Source organism: Pyxicephalus adspersus, chromosome 1 (assembly GCF_032062135.1).
Source record: "Pyxicephalus adspersus chromosome 1, UCB_Pads_2.0, whole genome shotgun sequence".
Classification (NCBI taxonomy): domain Eukaryota; kingdom Metazoa; phylum Chordata; class Amphibia; order Anura; family Pyxicephalidae; genus Pyxicephalus; species Pyxicephalus adspersus.
This window is the reverse complement of record NC_092858.1, coordinates 3925430-3950834: the sequence shown is the minus strand read 5'-3', so window position 1 is coordinate 3950834 and position 25405 is coordinate 3925430. Positions and strand designations below refer to the sequence as shown.

Here is a 25405-nt window from a genome sequence, read left to right as displayed (position 1 = left end):
TCCCACAATATACAAGGATCTCTCACAATATACAAGGATCTCCCACAATATACAAGGATCTCTCACAATATACAAGGATCTCCCACAATATACAATGTCTCTTACAAAGTCACACAAGCAATAAGGTTGATCAAAATGTTTATTTTTCTCATCACACACATTACATTTGCATATATCAATCAATCACTATACAATACTGTTCACGGCCCTAGCGACCCACGGCTCATGAATCAATAATCAATCAATAATAATAATACAATAGTGTCCCAGTCCCTAGTGACCACGGCTCATGAGTCAATAATCAATATCGGCTCAATGTGGTCTCATGAATCGTTAACAAACCATTAAAGTAATATATCACCAGATATTGCTGCATCCGCATCACACTTAGACTGGAGAGTCCATTTTCACAGCCCGGACAGAAGGACACCTGGGCCCACAAGGTACCTAGACGACACGCCTGCCCCTGGGTGGAATTAGCTCTGCCAGGTGAGGGTCTCCTTTTTATAACGTGCCATGAGAAGGGACTTTCTAGACTTTTGTACCGCGGTACAGCAGATTGTTCAATCAGATCACTTTGATAAATGTACACGATGACAGTACGATGAAACATCAAAATCTTAAATTTCTCCCTGCGTATCTACCTTTTGTGTACGGAGTTACAGCTCTGTCACATACCTTCCTCTTAGTTAAATATTACAATAGTCATACAATATATATTAGAATATTGCACCTAGATCTCATTTCTCTCTCTTCCTTGGTGTTCTTATGAGCTGTGTCACACTTGGGGGAACGGAGCTTCTAGGGGGCGCTACGGCTTGCACAAAAGTGGTTTGAGCCCTGAGAAGGGCCAAGCGCAGAGTCTAAGCAACAACCAGGTCTTCTCCAGAACCTCTAGTGGTGAAGATTTTGCTCTGCTGGTTACTGGTTTCTGGTGAGCAGGAAGATACGCAGTACCAAATCACTAAGCAGAAAAATTGTCAAGGAAGGCCAGCGTAGAAGCAGGTAGCAAGCAAGCAAGGTCAGGTCACAAGCCAGGGGTCAAATATCAGGGATTCAAAAAATAGACAACAGTGACACCGGGGCCACCGTAGACACAGGGACCACAGGAAACACTGGAAGCAACAGGAGGCACAGGAATATCCACAGACACAGAGGAACACTGGAACAGCACAAGGGAACTGGTTGGGAAACAACAGACTGGGCAACAAGGTGTTAACACAGGAACTGGACAGGGAAAGCACTGAATAAACCAACAGGTGTATAGGAAATGCTCAATGGAACTAGGGGCTTGGCACTAGTGGGGACACATTGCACGAATAATGAGTGCTGTGTCTGAGCTAGCTAAATAGCCAGGGATGATTAAGAAGCTGTTTCCTGATTGGCTGGTGAAAGGGCGTTAATGATTTCATCTGGAAGAGCAGGCACGGCCAGGGTCAGAACTGCCTGCATGCACAGAAGAGAGGCGCCTGCACTTTAGTGAGGAAGAGGCAAGTGTAACAGGTTGGTCAGGACAGTTCTGCCCACTGATGACCACCAACTAATGAAGATTTTCAATGCCTCTTTAATTGACTAAGTGCACACAATCCCTTGTATACAACCAGTAGTAGTTTTTTGAGCTTCCAAATATTACTTACTTTGCCACCACTTAGGTCCAAGCTGAACAATCTTTATTCATTTAGGCAAGTTTCAAAAGCCATATAGACATACCAACCAGAGGTCAAAGATAACGCAATGCATTACTTTTTCTACAACAGATTTAAACCAAGAAACACTTTGTACACGGCACATGGTAGGACACTATGCATGAAAAACGTGGACTTGGCCAAGGTAAGAACTTATTGAATGAAAAAATGGCAAGAACATTTAATTCCATTTGCAAAAGGGAAGTGCATATCTAAAAAGCCAGATATCTCTTATATTCAGGGGTGTCTACAAGGAGTTTCCCAAAAAAACCAAGTGGCTTCCAATGTATCATTTTATAGATGGAAGTAAGATCTTCTATGAGCCTAATCTCATTACCAATATAGAACCACTCGGCCACAGAGGCATGTAGTTGACTTCCAATTTAGTGAAATACAGGCCCTGGTTGAATTTAGTTGCACTATTGAAGTTATATGAAATTTGGGGGATAGAGAACTATGCTGGAGCTGGAAAAAGCCTGGGTCTTCAGAGATTGTGTAGTCCGTTATTTTTTTTGTAATCTCAGACCAGAAGGGCCATATGACAGAGGAGGACATCGGTGATACCACCTAGAGAGGATTAGGCTTCTAATATTTGCCGCTAATAGAGGAGTGGGGGGTGATCAACAGCTATTTTTGTATTTACTGAAAAACTAGGGCTAATGCCACCATAACATCCAAAGAGTGGTATATGAAATTTTTGGTTTTGGGCCTAGATCTGTTCCAAAATCAATATACCAACACAAAGTTGAATAAAACACCTGATTTCAACAGAGTATTACCCCAGAGATCAGCTTTAGGGGATTTATTGAAAATATGATGGAAAGCAGAAAGTCAGCCTGTGGCCCTAAAGCAGAAGGTGAAATGTTGCTTCTGCTACACTGCAGGCATAACCAAAATCTTTGATTATTCTAGAATGCAACCAATAGACACATTTTGTGGTCCATTGGTCTAGATTACATCTCTTCTTCCTAAAACGAAACTCTTACTATCAACTTGAAACCCTAACTGATAGAACAAAAGAAAAGGGGATTAAGAAGTGAGTGCAGGGAGCAAGCAAATTCTGAAGCTGGTAATTATACTCTGGGATTTGGGGTGCCTAGGGACTCTGCTGGGTGTCTACTTTGGTGTGTCTGCATTTTGGCATAATACTTTTTTGGCAATTTACTTTTTGTTTTGGATCAAAGGTTCACCATAAGGTCTGAAAAAGATTATCTACCTGGGACTTCCAGCATGGCCTCCAGCATTGTTCTTCTGAGGTTTTCTGATCCTCCATTCTGGTTATATTAGAACTTTTTTGGATGTTTAAAAACTGACTTTTTTAGGAGAATTCTTAACCATGCCTCCTGATCCTCCGGATGGAAAAATAAATCTAACCTTCGGATTTATTCTTCTGGGCTTCTCAGATCTTCAGTACAACCATGTTGCTCTCTTCTCCACCATTCTGGTTATATACACCCTCACATGGACTGCTAACTTACTCCTATTGGGTTCTATTATACTTTCTCCACACTTGCACACACCAATGTATTTCTTCTTAGGGAACCTGTCTGTAGTTGACATCTCTTTCTCTACAGTGACAGTTCCCAAGCTTCTGTCCTAAATTCTTCACGGAAGAACCTCAATCTCCTTTCTTGGTTGTCTCTTGCAGATGTACTTCTTGGTATTTCTAGGAGTTACTGAAATTTTTCTTTTATCAGCCATGGCTTTTGATAGATATTTAGCTATATGTAACCCCTTACGCTACTCCTTGTTAATAAATGATAAGGTTATGGTCATCATGTCTAGTAGTTGTTGGATAGCAGCAGCACTGCATTCATTATTGCACACCTATAATGTGTCCAAATTAACTTACTGTGAGGACAGATTGATCCCGCACTTCTTCTGTGATACAACGCCCCTCATCAAACTGTCCTGCTCCAGTACTACATTAACCCAACTCTTGATATTCACAGAAGGTTCTAATATAGTAATTATTCCATTTCTGTTCATTCTCATCTCCTATGTCCTCATTGGATGGGCTATAATGAAAATGAAGACCAGCAGCAACCGAAGCAAAGCCTTCTCCTCCTGTTCTTCTCATCTTATGGTGATTTCCCTCTTTTATGGTACAATAATTTTCATTTACTTCCGTCCTCCCTCGGATTACTCTTCCCAGTATGATCGTATTGTTAGCATGGCCTACACCATCATCACCCCAATGGTGAATCCTTTCATCTACAGCCTAAGGAACCAAGACGTGAAATACAGTCTCAAGAAGCTCATCATACAATGCTTTATTCACATCTAAACAATTAAGCCTTCTTCTGAATGTGTGGCAAGAATAATACAAACATTTTAACTATATTCATCAAGGAGAGAGAAGTTTAGGAGGCTTTACCTCATCAACTTTCATCACTGGTGCTTCACAACATTCTACTAGATTCTTCTATGATTCTAGATTATAGTTGTCTCTTGTGAATAACTGACTGGCAACTTTTACAAAGAAGAGTTCCTGACTCTAGAGTGAGGGAAGCCAAATGGTATGCATCTGTCTCCTAGCTAGCCAGTGGGTTTGGTGCCCTTTGAGGCAAGTGGTTAAATGTGGTTAAATAAGTGAATTAAAGACTTTTGGTTCCAGACTTAGGAGTCAACAACGCTAGACGGCTTGGGGCTTTTGGCCCAGCTTAACTGAGTTCCAGGACCTTGGATTTCTGGAGATCTTCATGATGTTTGCACCATAGCCAGCGGGCTCTGGAGGTTTAATAGAAGAGAATTTGGAAGGAGTGACCCCTTCAATATAACAGGGGTGTGCACAGACCAACCACAGTAATGTAATCAATTTGTTGGTATCAGTGGGCATTTGGGCATTTATTACTTTACTGTTTTTTTGTAATCTTTTTTGGCGTGTGGGGATAGGGTTTGGCCTTGATTTGTAGTTTGTACTAATTTGAGGGTAGCAATTATCTTTAGCTATTGTCTCGCTCATAGCAAACTGTGTTTTTCTCTACTGAAAGAGTTTCTTTAAGAAGTAAATATCAGTTTGTTTTGGGGAGTGGGATTTTGGCGATTTTTGGGGGGTATATTGGCTATATTTTTTATTTATCAAGTCCTATTTTGGAATGGCCATAGATAACTTGGTCTCTCTGATCCTGCAGCAAGGTGTACAGAAATAAGCGATAATACCTAAATTATTGAGTACTTACTGGTACTACCTCACATTAAATCTCTCGCACTGACTATAACCACCTATATGCATATTCTAACCTATAGGCTAATTTCTAACCACCTATATGCATATTAAAAGGACAAACTAGATACCTAATGCCATTTCTTTATCGTCTTCTAATTCTTCAAAAAATAAATTACGTTTTGATGTTTTACTATATTTTGGCCTAGTCTTGATTAGTGTTCGAATTCGGGTTGTCCTTATATTCAACCCGAATATGGCTGTTCGAATTCGGACAGACCCGACCCAAAAAACACAGCATTCAGCAGTAAAAATTTGAGAAAAAAAATGTGTTTAAAAAAAAAAAAATAATTTTAAAGTAATTTATTGAATGTTTGTGTTTTTTTTAACTAACTTTTTTTTTTACAGGTTTTCCCACAATGACATTATGATTCCCTGGGCTGTCATTGTGGGATCTCCGGGCACTATACTACTGTTACTATACTATATTACAGTGCCCTGTGTTCTTGGATAGAGTTTCTCTATTTGCTGTTGCAGCGCTGAACTATGTGTTCTTGGATAGAGAAACTCTATCCAATAACACAGGGCACTACAGGTGATGAATGGGGACAAGTCCTCATTCATTACCTATAGTGCCCGGAGATCCCGCAGTGACAGGAGGATTCCAACGACTGCACAGCCCGGGGAATCATAATGTCATTGTGGGAAAACCTGAAAAAAAAAAAGTTAGTTAAAAAAACACAAACATTCAATAAATTAGTTTAAAATTATAATTTTTTTAACACATTTTTTACATTTTTTTCCCAATTTTTCTTTGGGACAACCCGATTTCGAACACCAACACTAGTCTTGATCATTAAAAATATAATATGTAATAAAACATCTGTAAAGTGGCTCATGTGTATTTAGTTTACGAGTTTGATGGAAATTAGTCAGCCACAGGGCAGTTTCAAAGACAGTGAAAACATGGACAGCCTCAGCAACTTTTGGCTAATTTCTATCCACTGGTCAAAGCAGGCTTATTTCTACTTAATTACTACTCAATTAATTAATAAATAGCATATGTTACTACTAAACCTACATGAAAAATGGCTTTTTTGTTGCATCCATTGAAATTGGGTATCCCCAGGCCTGTAGCTAATTTCGATTTTGCCATTGATAGACCCTTTTTACTAACTATATAGTAAATAATTATTATTTTCTAGTTGGCCCATGTCCCCCTTGGCAGTGCCAGGATTCCTTTTTACTTTTTCACACTATTTGCCAAAATTTGACTTTTAAATACTAAAAATGACATTTTGGCCTCCATAACCTTACCAGATTTCTAGTTTGCTCATTCCTTCCCATCAGTAATTTATGGCATGTCATGAGTACAAAACTAACTGCCGGTCTATCAAGTTGATCCAAAGCTTTCAACAGACTGAGTGCTTATTGGGTTCAAGTGGTGCTGACTTCGCTTTATCTTCTCTGGCTCAGTGGTAAATATTGCTCATTCAGAGTTTAGTTTCCTCTGAACTATATATATATATATATATATATATATATATATTTACAGGTAGTCCCTGAGTTAAGGGCATCTGACATAAGAACAATTCCTGGATACGAACGGAGCTTGCATGACTTGCAGAAGAGTTTTTGGGTGATCTTAGAGACTGAACTTTTTCTGTAACATCTTGTAACTCTTTAATAACCAAGACAAACTCTGCAGTTGTTTCTTTTTGCATATCAAAGCACAGTTTGCTCCAGAAGTTATTAAATGTCTAAGCTCCATAAAGATTTTTTTTTTAACTCAGTGAGTATTTTTTAAAGTAACTGACACCATGCTGCCTAATAATATATTGAGACAAACATCTGTCCTAGATGCATTTATTAAAATATTGTACCTGTCCTGACTTACATACAAATTCAACTTAAGGACAAATCTACAGTCCCTATCTGGTATGTAACCCGGGGACTACCTGTATATTTATATCTATCTATATCTATTGTAAATGCAGATACCAACCAATCAAGATTCATGCAGGGCTGTACTGTCTTAGCTTACTGATAGTTCTAGAAATAAAGGGGGATGCCAAATATTTAATATTAATTGTTAAAATTTATACATGGAAAAGTTCTACCTACCTAAAATGTTTTATCCAGGTATAGCTGTATTTGACCTTTTGTCAGTAATCTGGTGATCTGGGAACACCTTTGCATTTTGGATCTGACTGCTAACACATCAATGGAAGACATCAAAAGTCTTGCACCCCCACATTGTTCATTTCAGATTTATGTTTCTTGATCGATCGTATAGATTGAAATATGAAGTCCTTTTTTTCTCAAAATAGAATAAACTTTAGTTTATTAGTTTAAATGGTTTTTTATCCAGTCATAGCTGTAGTTGACCTTTTTTCAGAATTCTGGGGATTTGGGAATGGCTTTTGCTGATTTGTTTGTAATACAGAAGTAGAATTTCCAGACACGTCGCCAGTAAGCCATTGCTACCTTTTACATACAGAATTCATGATGTATCCAAGTGTCACCCACTCAAAACTCATGATCAAATGTGGATCTTAATGGTGACACATCAACCTGAAATAATTTAGAATAGAAAAGCAGATGCCTTTCATCAACCACCACCATCATTTCAGATTTATGTTTCTCAATCTATCATATATATATTGTAATATCAGATTATTTTACTTTTCTCAAGAAAACCAAAACCCCTCCTGCCAACCCCCACCACATTGTTCTTCATTTCAGAATTATGTTTCCTATAGATTGTAACATTAATTACGTTTACTTTTCTCAATAAAGAATAAACTTTTATGTTTTTTTGGATACTTAGATTTGTGATATTTTTAGGATTCATAAAGTTTTCTTGTTTAACATCAAAGCAAAAACACAAGAGAATTTTAAATACCTAATTTATTAAGAAGATTAAGAAGTATAAGATTCCCTGGTGACATGTTCTCTGATAAAGCCGTACATTATAAATAGAGAGCTGCCCATATCTGACAGATATCGTTCTACCTTCATGAAATGGTAAATGGAATCCAATATTGTCACATAAACCAATAGATTCCTCACCGAGGAGGTAGAGGCTCCTTCATATTTAAAAAAGGAATGAAAAGGTTGGGATATCAATAGGATTACAATGTACATATGTACTGAAGGACGGCGTCATAAAAGAAATTAGGAAGTATTTGTTTTGTTAGATGGTTTTGGATTTGCTACAATCAATATTTACATAATTTTTTTTACAAGATTTTAAACATATACTAGATGGACAAATCAGATTTTAGTGGATCGGATTTCTCAAGTTGAAATCTGGAGTTCAACTAGACTGGAAAACACAATAAATAATACATATTCCAGGCCTTAAAATCATCTATACATGACTTACTCTTGAATATAGCAAGATGTAGGAATGTATAAAAAAGCAACACATACTAATTAATACATAGGTTTTTCATACCAGTTTGATTCCAATTAAAAATGTAGGGATTTTAAAATTGGCAGCCCATGGAAGGAAACCCAATACCTCTTGTGCAAAATACCTACTAGAAGTTATTTCTGTTAAAGGGATAAATAGCAGCTTATGGGGTCAGGGGTGTAATTTTTGCACAGTAATCAGTAATGAATATTGCAGATTTTTGGAATGTGTTGGCCTAACTTTTGTTCAGGCTCTCCTTCCTTTATAATAATCTGATAATTCTGCGAAGTATCAAATTTCTTCTTTGATATGTACACTTTATTTAGGAAAAGTTTGCTTCTTATGGTTCAGGTTCCAAATATAATCAAACAACTACTCTGTGGCAACCAATATCCAATGTTCAGTTTGGTTTAATAGAACTGAACATCTACCCCATCAAGTCAACCTATTTGTCCAAAAAAGTATTCACCAAAAATATATGTTTTTATTGCCTGGTGATTCCCCACAATGAACACCAACTGATAAAAATGAACTTTTATTGACCAGGGCCGCACAGTCTGTTGTACACAAACAATGGTTCTGTTTTTAGGATTCCAAATGTTGCTTACCTGGCCAACTACTTCGACCAAAGCCAAACATGGGTCTGTGTTTGGCCGAACATTGCTCAAATCAATGGTTGTCATGCAGGCAGAACCTGTGCGTGTCTGACTTTGTTTAAATTATACAGTGGTTTGATGGACTAGTAGTTTAGTAGTTTAAAGATGGGAAATAAATCTTTGCTGTCTTTCAGCCCTTGGAAATCTAATAAGCAATTCTGGGAAAGATCAACAGGTATCATTGTATTTGCTGAAAAAATTCTTAGAAGAGACTATTGCAGCCAGAACATCTAAGGACTGGTGAGCATGTAATATTGTAATTGTAACGTGTAAGATTTTCAGTTTTGGATTAGATATGTTTTAAAGTTAAAAAATTCCTTTAACAGAAATGCAAATTAAAGGTGAATAAAACACCTTGTGAGGGAATAGCTTCAAACACAGAGATATTTCATCTCGCTGCAGAGATATATTTCAGGCTTTAGTTTAATTTCAGGGTGCTCTGGCAACTTTTATTTACAAAAAACATCAAACGCTAATTCCAGGATTTTCTCTCGTAGAGGATCAGCATTATCACACCATGATGGGATAGAACACAAATTAGGCTCCTGGCTTTCTTTCACTTTCTATTGATCCCACAGATCTAAAGTTTTGAAGACCTCCTGGGCTTTCCCAGCATAAAGGCTGCACACCACCCGTCCACCTGAGCCGCCTGTCCTCAGGCTTCATCTTCCCCCTTGTGGCAATGGCCTGCTTATCAATACCTAGGTGCTCCAGAGCAATCCTTTATTTGTAGCCTGAAAAGGGAAGAGCGCCTGGCCCACCCATTCCTTCCAGGACCTAGATCCCAAATAAAGAACCAGAAATCTGCAGCGGCCCCAATATACATAACCCTCTCCAGGTCATTTATTCTTTTTTCCAGGTAAAATTGAGATACATGATGCCAAATATCATCAGGATTTGATATTACATGTTTCCTTCTTCTACGATCTGTACAGATTTTTATCCCAGCTTTAAGGTCCTCTATAGAAAATGTGATGGGAAACTTAAATTTAACATGTGACACTAAAACAGAAAGTCAACTCTTGCTTAGTTATACAAGGATACGCAGAATCTTTTTACTATGCTGCCATTGGGCAACTTTATTAGGAATGCATAGACCCCTCCCCCAAAAAAACTCTAATAGTATTTAAAAATATTGATAGATGGCGCATCAAACAAGAAATAAAAATAAGAAATAATGTGGGCCTAAGCCAGGAACAAAGCTGCTTACATTTTAAAACAACCTGGGTTTGGAGTCTCTAGGTACTCGGCTGGATGTGCTCTTGGATGGGCTTTTTGTTTAAAAGCTTATCATAAAGTCACTTCATAGGACTCCAAATAATATTCTAGCTAGAAGATTATAAAATGTTTTCTTTTTTTGATGTAGGAGCACTGAAAATATGCAGTAGCCTTTAACATCAGAACAGATTTGAGCTAATTATGTAGAGAGCTTCAATATATTAGCAGTTACATAAGGCCAGGAATGGTGTAGAAGAACAATGTGCATAGAAGTTCCATGGTGCCAAACTCCAGGTAAAGGAAAAAGTTCCCCTTTCAGCAGGTCCATCCACATTCATGGCCCAAAGCACTATCCCGCACCTTGTAAGGGGTAAATGCTCATTTATGTCTAGGGGTAATAGTTCTTCTACTTACCTCACCCCTTAGTACCCCCCAGCAGCGGTGGAGTTCCTCTTCTCTCTCCTTGATGTTCTCCAACTATAATTTAGGTCTTTTGGAGAATTAAACTGTTAGCACAGCCCAGATCATCTTATGGGACAGACTAAGAAGGACGAGTGAAGCTTACGAGTAAGCATGGAAAAGATATTATTGTAAGGGCTAAAGTAATGAATTATGGGGAAATCTAAATTAATAACAAAAAGTTCTTCAAAGAACTAAGTCCTAACCCTAAATATAGCATATCAAACAACATAGAGAGAAGGAAAAGGTAAGGTAAGGTAAGGTTTTTTTTGCACCAAAAACATAATACATTGCACCAATACATATCTGGGGACCCCCGACTGTTGAATTGGCCTTTAGGAGGCACTAGACATAATTCATCTCAACACAGCATATATATTATTACCACATATTTATGATGATTAAATCATGTTGATGATTAGTACCCGATGTGTTTCGCCTTGTTGGGCTTCCTCAGGGGTAGTAGTTTGGCAACATGTGTTTGGTACTTGTAATATATATATCTAGATCAATAAAAATATAAATATAAATAAATGATAAGCTAGTCTATCAGCATATTGAGGAGGAGAATATTGATATTTGCCCCCCCCCCCCAAAAAAATATTATTATTTATTAATATTATTATTATTTATTATTGTAAGGGCCCCAGACATAAACAAGCATGTAACCCAACAGTGTGAGGCTGGCCCTTCTGTAAATAGAAGTTTTTCCTGAACCTAGATCCTAACAACTTCAATAAGATCTAGAACATTAGGCATAAGTTCCTTATAACTCCCAGCATTGTTTTTTTAAAGTGTTCTGACCCTCCTGAGTACTATCCTGATCTCTTTTTCTTAATTCTGGTTATATATAGACTTTTATGGACATTCACTTTAATTTCTGTCAGAATTTTCTTTGAAGAAATGTGAAGAATTCTCTGTTTTCTTTCAGCCATGGTGTCAGGTTGCTCATTTTGGAGATCCCCTGAAGCTTTGACATCCCATAGAAAGACAACACATGTAAAATATTAAAGATACTTTGTTTTGCTGCTCGGCAATGGCAAAACACAGGAATCTGCATATGTATAAATGCACAGAGATTGGATCTCCTCTTTTATTATTCTACAGTAAAAGTGAAATCTACTCTATGTATATCACTCTTTTCAATGGAAAAAGTAAATCTAACCTCCGGCTTTGTTCTTCTGGCCTTCTCAGACCTTCACTACAACCATGCTGCTCTCTTCTCCACCATTCTGGTTATATACACCCTCACATGGATTGCTAATTTACTTTTACTGACTTCTATTAAAGTTTCTTCACACTTGCACACACCAATGTATTTTTTCCTGGGGAATTTGTCAGTAGTGGACATCTCTTTCTCTACAGTGACGGTTCCCATGCTTCTGTTCTATGTTCTTCATGGAAGAACCTCAATCTCCTTCCTTGGTTGTTTCTTGCAGATGTTTTTCCTTATGTTTCTCGGGGTCACAGAGATTTTTCTTTTGTCAGCCATAGCTTTTGATAGATATCTGGCTATATGTAACCCCCTATGCTACACATCGTTAATGAATGATAAGGTTATAGTCATCTTGTCTAGTAGTTGTTGGGTGGCAGGAGCTCTGCATTCATTATTGCACACTTATGTTGTGTCACAATTAACCTATTGTGAGGATAGATTGATCCCGCACTTCTTCTGTGACATGACACCTCTCATCAAACTGTCCTGCTCCAGTACTGCACTAGCTGAGCTTTTAATATTTACCGAGGGTTCTATAGCTATCATTATTCCATTCCTTTTCATACTTATCTCCTATGTCCTCATTGGATGGACCATAGTCAAAATAAAAACCAGCAACAACCGAAGCAAAGCCTTCTCCTCTTGTTCTTCTCATCTCATGGTGATTTGTCTATTCTATGGCACCATCATTTTTATTTATCTCCGTCCTCCCTCAAACTACTCTTACCAGTATGATCGCATTGTTAGCATGGCCTACACCATCGTAATTCCTATGTTGAATCCTTTCATCTACAGCCTAAGGAACCAAGACGTAAAAAACACTCTCAAAAAGCTCATCATGCAAAGCATTTCTCACAAAACAGTTAATCCTTATTCTCATGAGTTGTGATGCTGAATTTAAAGCTACCAGTTTGTTTAAGGCTCAACTTCAAGCAAATATACAAAGTCACTAAATATTTTAAAATATTTGGAAGTTTAAACTTTGCTTTATTTATTTATTTTTTGCTATGCCCCCAATGCTGAGGTTTTCCCTCATTTCCTATGTCCTCAATAGAAGATTTCACTTCTATAGCAGTTGTGGTTGAAGGTCAAACTTTTGGATTCCCATCACCCGAAATCCTGACGACCATGAACACCAAGACAAACAGATGTATTCCTACCCATCTGCAACAAAGACCTATATAGAGTTTTTTTTAATCAGTTGTCCAATTGTCTGTTGTAATCAACCTATGTATACCAGTAGGATGCCAGTGTTTGTCAACCAGGGTTTCGTGGACTGCTAAGGGTTGCTGGAGGTTCCATCACCATTGAGCAATTTGTGCCACTCAGGTAATTTTATTGGTTTTGGGTTTTTTGGCTGTAAGGGTTACATTCTTCCCAATGGCCAGCAATGTAAGAGGAATTCTTCACACTATGTACTGAGTACTGGGAGTTGTTGGAAGGGATGGGGCAGGGGTTATTTGAAATAGGGGACAAGTTAAAAGAGAGAACATTCCAGAAAAGGAGTTGAACAGCTTCCCTCCCTCTTTTGTGATAGTAAGGGTAGGAGTTAAGCGCTTTAGAGGCAGAATGCCAATGATCGTCATGGTGGTGGGAGGACCTACCTTAGACGTAGCACCTCGAGTAGTTGTGTTGAACATGGCGACAGAGGTTAGGAAAGACAAGGGTTTTTCAGTGTGGTCTGCCTGGGAGCAGGAGGATCATTCCAGGTGCAAACCCAAACGATATATTGTTCAAGAACCTGCAACCAAAGAAGGTGCCAGTAGTTTAAACATGGGCAATGTTGTTTGAGAAATTCCTATTTGTTTATGTGAATTATTTTTGTGAATGTTATGCATATATAAACATTTAATAAATAGCTGACAAGGCGAATGTGTTCCAAGTCGGGGGTCTGGGAGTTTTGTTGGGGTACAAGGGGAAAAAAGGGGGAGTATAAGAGACAATTTTAGAGGTAATATAGATTTAAAAGCAGCAGCAGACATTTTTTTTACCAACCATAAAATAATTATCAAATAATAACATTAGTAACGTAACCCACATAAAACAGCTTGGTGTTGGTACCCCTTAAGACATGGGTGTCAATCTCAGGCCCATGGGCCAAATATGCCCGCACTGTAATCATATTTGGCTCACGAAAAAATACCAAATGTCTGCTAGAGCTGGCCCGCCTGTTGACAGTGCATGCGCTGCTCTGCTGAAGCGTCAGTCAGGACCCACAAGCACCCTCTCCTCTGTTGACATTCATTAGTGACCTTCCTCAATTGTAGATATTTTTTCAATAAATATCAAGATTGGTCCACAACTTTGTCCAAATTTTTCATCTTGGCCCTCTGTGTATTTGAGTTTGGCACCCCTGCCTTAAGAGATTTGAGTAAAATCCACCCTGTCCCCAGCCCAACCCATCAGCTCAAGGACATCTTCAACTAATGATCTGTGCCTTACCAAGGGGCAAAACTCCTAGTAAAACAACCAACACCAAAAGGAGAAACATCATACTACCTCATAACCATCTCACAACCATCTCACAAATCCAGATCCTAAAAGATCCTCTAATTCACCAAGCTGCCATGACAAATTTTACATTAGAACAATCTTTATACCTTAACAAAAGCGAGGACAGATAGGGCAACTTTCCTTTTACTTTCACCTTCCAGAATGATCTTATAGCAATCCTAGAAGCTCCTTCCCATGTGACTTATTCCTTCAAGGTGATCCATGAACTTCAAAATTTTGCAATTCCTTCTAAGCTTACTTAAATTTCAACTCTTTCTGGAACTAATTACTTTCAGTAGCCCCTCTGAAGACCCTCCAGGTCAATCCTTAACCAAACTTATTCTGTCAAAAAAAGTTCAATAACTTTAAACTTTAATTAAGATCAATTGGGGAAATCTCAGGAACTTTTTGACTGGACCACAACATTTTTGAGTATTTGCTGGTGAAATTCTCTACGCTGGATCTGGGCTTCCGAGGGAAAATCTTCTTTTTGATTAAGTGCTCAACTATTAATTTAAGGTTATTTTTACCAGTGGCTATATTAAATTGGCCATATTCTTTGGTCTCATTGGTCTCTGCTTGTGTCTCCTGCTTCGGATTGTTTAAATTCCCCTGGGACATTATGGCATTTACCTCAACATAGTTTAAGATTAATATATGTGCCACTGTATACTCCTGAAGAAGCAGACTACTGCTGTGAAACGCGTTGAGTAGCACAATTTTATTTTGTGTATGCTGGTAAATGGTTGTACAATTTGATCTATATCAGGTTTTTGTATTTTCTTATCAATTATATGTTTTAAAGATTTATTCTAATACATTTTAATATTTTAATATTCCTGTACTTCGGTACTTAAAAAGTTCTTCTTTCCTTGGCTGTAGTTTGTTACAGATATGCATTAATTTGAAAAATAATGCCACATTCAATGGCTTTGCAATTAATAGGGATGAGGGAGAATGCATCTGAAATTCCGATGGGTCCACGAAATTTCGTCGAACCGATTTCGCGAATTTCATTGAAGTGCAGGCTCCCATGCTCCCCCGGGACCGTGGGAACCTGCGGTCACAGCTGATTGGAGGCATTCAGGTGCCTCCAATCAGCTGTGACAGCAGGTGAACACCAGATGAACTCTTAATAGAGATTACCCATTGAGAGATCATCTGAGTTCGGCGAGAACATGACCTTGTGGCGAATCACAAGGCCATTCTCGCTTACATGTTCTGCAAGAAAGATCAAAGGTAAAAATTTGGCTCACTCATCCCTAGCAATTAACTTACAAAATAGATTTACAAAATAGCCAAAAATTGCCCAATTTGCTAAAACAACCTCAAGAAAATCTCTTCTTATGAATGCAATAAGTAGGGGCAGTATTACGCGTCTGTGTCTAGAGTCTTGCTCTTTTATCACCGATGGTTGGCAATACATGTTGGTATTATTTATGTAAAGGTGTAAAACATAATGCATAGGACAATGTAAATCATAAGAAAGGCAAAAAATATTATAGAAAAATGAGATCATTATTATTTTTAGTATTCATGACAATTTTTCTTATTAAAACTGGAACAAAACACAAGAGAATTATGAAATTATCTTTAATTAGGACATACAATATCCCCGGTGACACTCAGTTCCCTGAAATAAAGGAAGTCATGCATTATATATGGAGATCTTTTTTAAGTGTGGAAAATTTTCTTCTTTCTTTAGGAACTGATAACTGACGTATAGAACCCAATCTGGCTCCCCACACCAATAGAAATGCTGCACAGACTGGCATAGGGGGAAAAAAGAAGGATTTTAATACCCCTCAATTTGCAGTTGGGATTGCATTACAGATATGTCTGATAAGAGGATAAAAAGATTTAAACGGGTATTGCTCAAACATGCTAATGTTTGGTTCAAACAATGAATAAGGATCATGCCTTGGCAAAAGCCAAGTGGTTGGCGAGGTAGGCAACATTTGGGAGATCTTATATCCACACCAAGGGCAGCTAATTGCCTGCTGTGTCCATGCACCCACCATTGCTACTATTGTAGGCCAGTGGTCAATGAAAATGTCGATGAGCATTTTCATTGTCTTGTGGTCAGTAGGGAGCAAAAATGCCCCCACACCACCAACCAAAGACAACACTTAATCCAAACCGTAGGAACTGCTGTTTGTATACATTTGGCTGTAAGCCCATTGGCAATAGTACCACTATTATACTATAACTATATACTATAATACCACTAGTATATACTATATTATAATATATATACCAGTATAAAATATATTATAAACCTATAGCAAGTTTTTTTCACGTATATAAACGACAAGTGACACTCTATTGGATCTGTTGGTCAGAGACCTTATTACAATCAATGACCATCCATTCAAACACATCCCACCGATCACAATCAAATATTATTAAAGTAAAGCCCACCAATAAACCTGTGAGAATATGTAAAAATAGGGCAAAAGATAGGAACTTGCCTTGAGTGTTATTATCCAAAAAGGTGAATTCTTCCCTCAATTATCTGAAATTGACCACCTCTGTCTGACCTAAAGGTGTAAAAAGGAGAAATTTCAAGCCAACGGGGCATATTTATTACCAGAAAATGGCTACACATACCTACCTATGCTTCCGACAGCTAATCATAGTGGTGGTTTACTATCACTAATAAATTAAAAAAAAAATTGAACTAAACTTGTTTTTTTCTAGACAATTATATAGAAAAACTAAATCAAACCATTGGCTTTATTCCTTTTGGACCTCCATGTGATTCTGCGGTTGTCTTCTATATCGTGATTTGGTGGTATTATTCTTTTACTTGACCTTGTTGACTAGTAAATATTTGGTGATGGAAAAAAACAAATTAAATAAAGAAATGTGAAGATATTTTAGCTGATGGTGTTCATTATTAGATAATTTCCAATGGAAAAAGGGAATCTAACCTCCGGCTTTATTCTTCTGGGCTTCTCAGACCTTCACTACAACCAAGTTGCTGTTTTCTCCACCATTCTGGTTATATACACCCTCACATGGACTGCTAACTTACTTTTATTGGGTTCTATTAAACTTTCTCCACACTTGCACACACCAATGTATTTCTTCTTAGGGAATTTGTCAGTAGTGGACATCTCTTTTTCTACAGTGACGGTTCCCAAGCTTCTGTCCTGCATTCTTTATGGAAGAACCTCAATCTCCTTCCTTGGTTGTTTCCTGCAGATGTTCTTCTTTCTGTTTCTGGGGGTCACTGAGAGTTTTTTCCTGGCAGTCATGGCTTGTGATCGATATTTGGCTATTTGTTACCCCCTGCGCTATACATTATTAATGACTGATAAAGTTATGGTTATGATGTCTGCATTGTGCTGGGTGGCAGGATCGCTCCATTCCTTATTACATAGTTTTAGTTTGTCAGCACTAACCTATTGTGAGGACAGACTGATCCGCCATTTCCTCTGTGACCTGACACCTCTTATCAAGTTGTCCTGTTCCAGTACTACCCTAGCTGAGCTCCTAATATACACGGAAGGTTCTATGGCTGGAAACATTCCATTCCTTTTCATTCTCATCTCCTATGTCCTCATTGGATGGGCTATACTGAAAATAAAAAATGGTAGCAACCGAAGTAAAGCCTTCTCCTCCTGTTCCTCTCATCTCATGGTGATTTGCCTGTTCTATGGTACCATCATTTTCATTTATTTTCGCCCTCCATCTGATATCTCCTCCCAATATGATCGTATTGTTAGCATGGTCTACACCATCATCACTCCAATGCTAAATCCTTTTATTTACAGCCTAAGGAACCAAGATGTGAAATACAGTCTCAAAAAGACTCTGAAAAAATTATTCATAAAATGCTTTTCTCGCAACAAAACTAATATGATATTAAGATAAATTTGTGATACGGTCAGTGTACCTTCCTAGATTCAAATTTAATTCCTTCCCCCTTTCCCTTCTCCTATGTTTCTGTCTTTGTCCTTGTTTGTCATCTCAATGTTAATGTTTTTCCTTTTATTTTTATGAAGCGATTAATCACAGTTTTTTCATTGGGATGTGGTGAAGGGTTATTGTAAACTGTAAAAATGCAGACAAGCTACCAGCGACCCATCTCACACTGTTATTGCATATAGACTTTTTTGTCATGTGACTGTTTTTTTATATTGCATTATGTTACTGTGGTTTATCTGGTTGTAATATACCCTACCCTGTTCCTTTGGGTGAAATGTATAGCCTAACTTATGTTCTATTGTTTGTTCCTTTCTCAGACTAAAAATTCCCTGTTTATTCAAACTTTCCTTATCACGTTGGGTTGGACTAATGTGTATTGCAGTGCATTTTATATTGAATGTCAGCACACATCATAAATATACCATAATATACTTACATGCATCATGACACATACCGTATTTTCCGGCGTATAAGACGAATTTTTAACCCCGAAAAATCTGTGCCAAAGTTGGGGGTCGTCTTATACGCCGAGTACTTACAAATCCCCTGAGCGGGGAGAAGATCCCAGCTCGGGTTAGCAAGAGTCAGCCGTCGGAGAGTTTCGGGAACGCTGTGAGCCATGCGGTATGGATTTATATGCGTGATATAGAATATTGTGATTTACAAATCAGCCACTAGGTGGCGCTGTGTGACTACTTTACATAGAAGGGTAGACAATTCTATTATTTAAAGTAAAAATTTTCTTTGTTACTGTTTTTTTTTAAGTGCAACAAACTCTATATTTTAACTGGAAAAGCTGGGGGTCGTCTTATATGCCCAGTCGTCTTATACGCCGGAAAATACGGTAGATGTCCATCATGATGCATATCTTAACACATTCATCAAATTTATCTTTCTCTCTTTACCACCTCTCTCTTCCCTCTCTGGTCTCTCCTTCTCCCTTTTATTTTTCCCTCCATTTTCTCTTCCTTCTTACTCCTCTCTATCCCTCTCTTCCTTCCTATTTCTATTCCTTATTTCTTTCTTCCCTACTCCCTCTAATTCTCCTTCTCCCCCTCTCTTTCTCTCCTTTCCTCTCTCCCTCTCTTCATCTGGTCTGTCCTCTCTAATCCCACTCCTTCCCTCCTTGTCTCTCCCTCCCCTTTCTATCTTTCCCTCCATCTCCCTCTTCCTTCTCACTCCTCTCCACTTCCTCTTCCTCTCTTTCTCTCTCTATCCCTCTCCCCTTCTCAATCTCTTTCTCTCCCATCTTCCTTCCTCACCGTCCTCTCTATCTTTCCCTCCCCTCTCCATTCTCACTTTCTTTCTCTATTCCTCTTTCTCTACTTTCCCTCTCTCTTTGTCTTTCTCTCACTCTCTCCTGCCTTTTCTCTTCGCTCCTCTTCCATCTCCCTCATCTTCCTCTCTAATCATTATCCCCTTTTCCGCCCTCCCCTCCCTCTGTTTCCCTTCTCCTTCTCTCCCTCACTTTCCTCTTTCTCTCTCCCCCCTCCCTTTCTGTCCCCCCTTTTCCCTGTCTCTCTTTCTACCCTTTCTCCTTCCCACACACTCACTCTGCCCTCTCTATCCCCCCTTATATGCTCATTCTCTCTTTACTCCTTCTATATTTCATCCCTTGCTCCCTCTCTTCCCCCTCCCTGTTCCTCTCTGGTCTCTCTCGCTTTACTTCTCTCTACCTCTCTCAATTCTTCCTCTCTCGCCGCTTTCTCCTTATTTCTCTCTCTATCCCCGCTACTTCCCTCTCTCCCCCCACTCTTTCTCTTCCTCTCTCTTTCCCACCCTTCCCTCCTTCTCCTCCTCCTCCTGCTTTCTTCCCCCTCTTTCTCTCCTTTTGCTTCACCTCTTCTTTTCTTGCGTAAAAGTATTAGTGGTGTGTTTTGTCTGTGTGTGCTGGCCTAGGGGAGCAAAAAGTAGAATTCCCGCCCTGCTCGTACTAGTGATGGCAAATATAATGGGCAGCTTGGTTGCAGCTATTGTCCACATGACTGTAAACAAAGATCTAGAACAGGGGTCGGCAAACTTTTTGAACTACTAGCCCATTTCAGGAGGTCAAGAAGGCGCACTAGGTCAGAAGAAACAAGGTGTCCAAAGAAAGTTTTTTTATTTAAAAATACAGTACGACCAATGGGACACATGATGTTGCATGTTCTTAGGGGCAGATACAATATCAGGTTCTAATGATGAGGAGTCCACCAACAGAATGTCATTAAGATGATTGTCAGTGAGCTAAGAGCACAGCTTGTTCTTACAAAACTTTATCTTGGAGAACAGCTGCTCGCACGAATAAGTGCTGCCAAACATTGCGATCACACGCTTGGCACAGGCTAACAACATTGGAAACTGAGCATGTGGCAGCTGACAGTAGAAGTCAATGAAAGTCTCTGTACATGTGCGTGTGTCCGGTATCGAAATGCCCCTTGAGATTCGACCGCTTGAAAGTGCTGTTGGTGTCATTGCACACTAAACACAGGGTTTTGTCGCTGTGTTGGACAAAGAATAATTTGTCAGTCCATTCGGGGTTGAAGACACAACATTTAAGGTCAACTTTCCAGGGACTGGTAGCTGCGCATTGCTTCTGCTCTTTAGGCATAATAATTGAGGTTACTGTGCGGGAACTTGATGATATCGCAGAAACTCACGATAACATATCAATTCAATTAGGCCGGATTAAAACAATAAATAACTAGGGGGGCATTAGGCTGGGCTGGAATACTGGCTAGGCTGTATCCAGCCTAAAGGTCGGAGTTTGCCTACCTCTGATCTAGAGGGACACTCTAGAAGTAGTTTCGTAATACAACCTCCCAGGTCTGGCTTAGCACTAGATAAGGAATGTATTGTGTAGAGCAAGACTGGAACTTTTAAATGTAGGAGATAAAATCTTCAGTTATGAAGGATTCACCAGATCTACAACTAGGACGACAGGAACCAGAAACTGAGACTAAATTTATCATTACAAATCTATTGACCCGAGAACACAACAAATCTTGCTCGATCAGGGAAGGTGGCTGGTTACAGAAGGTATAATATCACATAATTCTAGCCTAATGCTCTCCTGTTTCTCCATATTTTGGTACTGTGAACTGTCCCTAATTGTTTATATCTTCATGGATTGTCTTTATCAGGCAAAGCTGATTGTGTCTTACAAAATTCTTGCCCATCCATTTATTCTATCATGTTCAGTTAAAGAATTTGGACACCATTATCAAGCTGTGGGCAAATTATAGCCCAAATTCTCTGGACTGTGAGTACAAGATATTTTAATATTATGTTCGATAAAAAGCAATATTTTACACTGGGCAAAGTCCATTTGTACCACATTTTTGATAACAACAGAACAGTGTACAAAACTGTAGATAACAAGTTTGTGTACAGGGGAAAAAACCTACAAAAATGCAATTACAAAAAGTAGCAGTATGAAACTCTTAGAATTGATATGTTACTATCCCAAAAAGATCTTCATTTTATTTTACCATACAAACAATAGGAATAATAATCTAGTCCCCAGAAAATTTAAATACCATATAGATACTATCCCATAGTGGCACATAGTGGTCAATCCAAGTAGACCATGTCAGTTGGAATTCATCTACAATGTCTGTCAAGATCGCCCTCTTCTTTTCATAAATCATGAACCAAATCATTTTATGTTTACCTGGTGTTTAGGAAATAAAAAGCCTATAACTGTATAAGCCAGATAGTATACTCCAATCTCATATCTCCTTATTTAAGTGCAATCCCACCATAAAGAGAAGAGCCTCGAAACCAGTTAAGCGATACATGATTTTTTAAAACTCTCCAACACTGGAAATGATACACTTTTATCAGTGAAGCTGGGTGATCAAGCAAACCTGGAATGGAACTGGTGCAGGATTAAAAACATTTGCTAACAAATAACAATACATCTCTCCTGCTCTATTCTACACTTTACTTGCTACCCACCCATCTACTTCCTCTCATATCTATAACTCTTAGCAAGTCTGACATAAGTTTCCTGTATTCCTTTTCCTGCTTTACATTGAAATACATTTTGATCTGACTCACCTTCTTACCTGCTGGTAAGCACTAAGTGGACAATAATGCTGTTGAGATATCAGTCAGTAAATTTCATGACTAACGTTGTTAGAAGATGCAGTAAAGAACAATGTTGTGTAGCAATGCAAAGACTGAAGTGGAGTCTGGGTATATACCGACGCACCCGATTTTAAAGGAGGAAAATCTAGAAAAAAAAGATTCTGAAAGATTATTCCCCTTCTGATCACTCATGTGCCATTCATACCGGTATTCCCCTTCTGATCACTCATGTGCCATTCAAATTCCCTTTCTGATCACTCTGTGTCATTCAAATTCCCCTTCTGATCACTCTGTGCCTTTCAAATTCCCCTTCTGATCACTCTGTGCCTTTCAAATTCCCCTTCTGATCACTCTGTGCTTTTTTCCACTGTACGGCAGTTAGGACAGGGAACAGCAGGGGGCGCTGTGCCAGCTTCTTTCGCTCTGCTTTACAGACAGGAGAAGACTCGATGCTGGCAGAGGAGAGAAGAGACAGACGCTGCATGCAGCCAGAGACACACGCAGGATCGGGTATCGGGTGAGTATAATATTTTAATTATTTTATAACACATTTGTCGTATAGGACGCACTAACTTTTCCCCCCAGTTTTGGGGAAGAAAAAGTGTGTCTTATACAGCAAAAAATACGGTAATTGGCAAATATGGCTTCTAGAAAAGGGAAGAGACAATAGGCCTGATTAGTAAATCTCTCTTTGAAGACGTTGAAGAAATCCATTCCAGGTTTGCTGAATCACACAGGTTCACTGATAAAAGTGTATCCTCTCCAGCCTTGGAGAGCTTTAATAAATCAGGCCCAATATGAGGAGTTCTGGCCACGTTAGATATGTTCTGCTCTTCTGCAACCTCCAGAGCTCTACCTCAATGCTTGGTCATCCCAAAGGTTTCTGTTTTGACAATCCAACAAATGCTTTACCCCAACTGCTCTGCATGCCATTCCCTGACTGGTCTTGTTGCCATCTATCTCATCACGCCTCCTTATGATTAAGTACTGTAAAACACAAATCAAGGTGTTGTCATGCACTTTTGAATTACTTGTGTTGGGTTGTGAATAAAGCACTTGGCAAATCACTTAGTAGTAGTATTCTCTAAGCAGTGCGTAAGCACATCTTCGTAATATAAAAAAAGTCAATCGAAATACAGTGGAACAAAAAAGTGAAGTGCACCACACAAACAAATTGCACCAGGCGCCTTAGATAATCTCGTCCTTAAAAGGACTATGGCCTCTTTGCCTCAACCCACCCTGACAGGGGACAAGGCTTCTCAAAACTGAGCCCACCTGGCTGAAGCTCCAATACTTTGGAGGGCCGATTGGAGCCAGGCCCTCACCAAGAAACTGAGCAAAGGGCTCTCCAGAAGAGAGACCCAGACCAGATGGCCATGTGCCCTCTCCATACTTAAATTTTCAGGCAAAAGGGACAAGTGCCTTACTATTCTGGTACAAGGTGAAAGGAGAAAGAGAGTGAGAAAAAATGTACACACATGAAAAAAAAATAAGTGCCATGGCACTAAGCAATGAAGCAAGAAGCTGGTAGCATTGCCTGTGCAGGGCTGATGAATTACCCATGGGGGCAGCAGGACTGCACATTCCTGCAGTCGATCATTATTAAATTGGACATGGGCCCTGCTAGATATGCCACTGAAACATGGAGGAATGGCACACCAGCTGCCAAAAGATTAAAACTATCCTTACTTTATTTTAGAACATTTCATTTTTTAGGAATTGGAGAGGCCAAAGGGGTGGGCGGGAGAGTTGGCAGTGGCTACATTATTTTGGCAATAATTCCCTTATATGATTCAGAACAGAGTTTTTTTTCTATTTCTTTTTATAAAGGATTGGATTTTATAAATATATATATATACTGTATTTATAGTGACAAGGGGTGTCAGCTTCCACCAATGTTAATGGATCACTTTAGGACCAGAAGGGCAAAAGGATTCCATGTTATCCAATATGAAACAATGTAAATTATATTGCAGGTTGAAATTATGATAGCAAAATCAGTAATATTTTATATTTTTAGCATTAATTGCAATCCTTATTGTTAGAGACTGAACACTGGAGAATAAAGGAATCATCATTAAATAAGAAATGCAAAATTCCCTGATGGCACCCATTTCCCATAAAGAAATGGAGATGTAAATTATATATGGAGAGCGGTCTATGAATGGTAGACCGCTAGCTTACTTCAGGATTGGGTAAGTGACCTATAGAACTCATTCTAGGGTAACAATATTATACATATCATCCCCTGATATTAATAGGAAAATTCCATTATACCAATAAAAAAAGGCTGTACATGCTGGGATGGGGAAGAATGAAATTTTCTAAACCCGTTTATGAAGTGTTACTGCTTGCATATAAAACGATATAAATATTTATTGAAGCACCAATGTGAAATGTGTTTTTTTGGGTCTGGTGGTCAATGAGGATTTTATTACAATTAGAGATCTTAGGATTGCATTTTACAAACTATAAAAAATTGTCAATAATAGGAAAGTAAAACCTCCGTAAGTGGGTGATTTCTCATACTGTACTTAGACCAGGGGGGAAATATTACCAGTAACAACCTATTCTACACAACAAATATAAACTCACAAATAATATTACAAAATCTATGGCTTTTCTGTAGCAAAAAATAACAATAATAGTTATAATACATAATAAATAAAAAGGTCATTACAAACCATATAGCCAACGGATCATTTCCACTGTTGAAAATTTAAACTGAATTCATTGGTAGCTGCAACAAGAAAATATTTAAGGTAGAAAAAAATCCAGTTTGCTATACACACAGCATACACCCTTTAGTATATTAAAGCTTTTTATCTCTGACATAAATTGTACTGCCTCATCCCCCATAGAGAACATAAAAGTCATATTATCCATAAATTTACCTGTCCTGCGGCTTGCCAGTTTTACACTGCTGTACCCTGAGCGGTATCTTAATTCTTGAAATAAATCCTTGCCTCTATTTTTTTTTCTAGTACTATGGGCATGATTTATTGAAGTTGTCCAGGGCTGGAGAGGATACACTTTCATCAGGATCTGGTCCAGGATTCAAAACATTTGCTAACAAATAGCAAATGACTT

At 38.5% G+C, this 25405-nt stretch overlaps 4 protein-coding genes across 4 annotated transcripts in view; all 4 read left to right on the top strand.

Moving 5' to 3' along the window:
* The first annotated feature begins 3021 nt into the window (after positions 1 to 3021).
* LOC140321821 (olfactory receptor 1G1-like) lies at positions 3022 to 3972 on the top strand. The gene is given in 1 exon segment (XM_072398602.1): positions 3022 to 3972. A coding segment is annotated over 1 exon segment (951 nt).
* A 7775-nt stretch (positions 3973 to 11747) lies between these two features.
* Positions 11748 to 12707, top strand: LOC140321820 (olfactory receptor 1J1-like). Its single transcript, XM_072398601.1, has one exon. The coding sequence runs from the start codon at positions 11748 to 11750 to the stop codon at positions 12705 to 12707; it is 960 nt and encodes a 319-aa protein (XP_072254702.1).
* A 4517-nt stretch (positions 12708 to 17224) lies between these two features.
* LOC140321818 (olfactory receptor 1G1-like) lies at positions 17225 to 18190 on the top strand. Its single transcript, XM_072398600.1, has one exon. It carries the CDS (start codon positions 17225 to 17227, stop codon positions 18188 to 18190), a length of 966 nt encoding a protein of 321 aa, XP_072254701.1.
* A 2940-nt stretch (positions 18191 to 21130) lies between these two features.
* LOC140321817 (olfactory receptor 1J1-like) overlaps positions 21131 to 25405 on the top strand; it is a 6440-nt gene continuing 2165 nt past the window's right edge. Inside the window, exon 1 of the mRNA XM_072398599.1 lies at positions 21131 to 21262. Within this exon, the coding sequence (XP_072254700.1) occupies positions 21131 to 21262 (132 nt within the window). The remainder of the gene's footprint in view (positions 21263 to 25405) is intronic.

Excerpts from the sequence above, each read along its gene's own strand:
- LOC140321820 (XM_072398601.1), top strand. The coding sequence starts at position 11,748 with ATGGAAAAAGTAAATCTAACCTCCGGCTTTGTTCTTCTGGCCTTCTCA.
- LOC140321818 (XM_072398600.1), top strand. The coding sequence starts at position 17,225 with ATGGAAAAAGGGAATCTAACCTCCGGCTTTATTCTTCTGGGCTTCTCA.